Genomic DNA, 1,827 nt, shown 5'->3' on the forward strand with positions numbered 1-1,827 from the left:
GTCTATAGCAATATAGATTAGTAGTTGTCGAACCTATTGTTGTCTATTCTATTAAGCACACCACTCCACTGTCTCGCCAGACAACCTCACGGAACACTAACGTAAAGCTCACCGGCCTTAGTGTGGGACCCGGCAAGAGAAGTATAGATCCAGACCCCGTGTAACAACAGACTGGATCTGTCAATACATCACCTTTTAACGCCAGCTAGCTGGGAACTTAATGAGCTGGTAAGTTTTGAAAGCGTCAGGAACACATCATAGGCAGCTGCTAATACAATTTTATCCAAGAAAATAATACCAACGGTTGCCCATATCCAGAAGTGACTTCTGCAAATCTAAAATCCGCTCCAGCACAAGATGTCGATCACTCCAAAGGTCAATAAGCAACCATGTGAGCAGTTTGTAGCCATAAACTATAACATCAGCCAGATAGCGAAGAGCCTCGAGAACTATCTGCAGGATAGGGCGACTAGGGTCATTGAAGAAGGGCTTTGGCTACTCAATCATGACTATCGTGACGCCGTGATTGACCTATGTGGTGACCAAATCGGGGCCAAACGGCTCACATAACTTTTAGTTCACAGAGATTGCTATGATAGTATATTTATTCGGCTGCAAAGAAACTGTGGTCAAGCGCCGTTGGTCGAAATTGGCGACAGGATCGCAACTTGTAAGGTTGAAACAGAGCGCAACTCATCAACTCTGATATCAGTCCAAAGCATTTAAACCCGTAGAAGCGAAACAGGCAACAATATGAATCATGGGAGGTTCATAATGAATATCATATAGGTGCTGGGGTTGATGGATCGGTCTCAGAGCTTGGATTTGGGTGGTAGATACGTCGACCAGGGGGGAGGGGGGGCGATAATGACGGCTGACATTAACATCCGCACTAAACTGATATGGGCAAATTGGAATGCTTCTTCAACTCTTCCTATAGGGATTAGGAATTATTTTCAGAAGAGTTTTGGCGCTGTAGGTGCCTCTTGCCAAGCAAAGGCAGGTCAAACACACGGTGGAATTTTGAATATACAGCCCAGTGTGATGAGGTTAAGCGCTAGGCGAACAGATCGCTGCGCCTGACTGTAGTAGTGGATATTCAGTTCCAGTACCGAGTAGGGTTTTCATGGCTCCGTGCTCTGCCATTGGTTATGGAGTGGCTATATCCTCACTTAGCACGAGAACATCTCCTCTAACTCTACGAGATTCTCCAAAACAACGGAAAAGAGAATATTCGCCTTGATTACATCGACCGAAGACACGAAGACGAATTCGTGGGTAGTAATCCTACAATTATTTTTCTATCCGATGCTACATATTCTCAATGTTATGCTAAATGGCTCAAGGCCACGGAAAAGAGGCTAGGAACCCTCAAAAAGGTAGACTTATGTTTTTAGAACTTCTTGTCGAGGTCACCGTCCAAGTCATGTCCTAAGCATGAGTTGATGCTTCGTCTTGTAATTGCATCCTGTCAGTCCTGCTTATCTAAATGGAACTTGAAAAGAGGACTACGATATACTTCTAGTTTTAATATTCAGTATTGACTGATGAATTGATCCGTTGAACAGCCTTACAAAGCCAATAATTAGGAGGGTGGTTGGTCTTTACATCGCACTCTAGGATTGTGGGATTCGTTGCAAGGAGTGACATTGTGATGGGTTTGGCAGACACTAACAAGACTAGGGGAGTTCTTTCAGTACAGAGGCTGCAGAGGATTGAGCTGAGCGGCATCGTACAGGAGTCCAAATTACCGAGTCGTTTTGTCTACCTCGTTACTACAAATCCTTGTTGCACGATTGGGAGATACAGAGATTTCCGCACATTGTG

The 1,827-nt window shown here is 44.6% G+C and overlaps 1 protein-coding gene across 1 annotated transcript; it reads left to right on the forward strand.

Annotated features, from left to right (window-relative positions):
* Positions 1-357: 357 nt before the first annotated feature.
* On the forward strand, positions 358-570 carry COCCADRAFT_10543 (uncharacterized protein; the record flags this gene model as incomplete). The annotated part of the gene is made up of 2 exons (XM_007720850.1): positions 358-375; positions 430-570. The coding sequence occupies 2 exons, from the start codon at positions 358-360 to the stop codon at positions 568-570; spliced, it is 159 nt and encodes a 52-aa protein (XP_007719040.1).
* Between the last annotated feature and the right edge of the window lie 1,257 nt (positions 571-1,827).

This window comes from Bipolaris zeicola, assembly GCF_000523435.1.
Source record: "Bipolaris zeicola 26-R-13 unplaced genomic scaffold scaffold_706, whole genome shotgun sequence".
In the NCBI taxonomy this organism is placed as follows: Eukaryota; Fungi; Ascomycota; class Dothideomycetes; order Pleosporales; family Pleosporaceae; genus Bipolaris; species Bipolaris zeicola.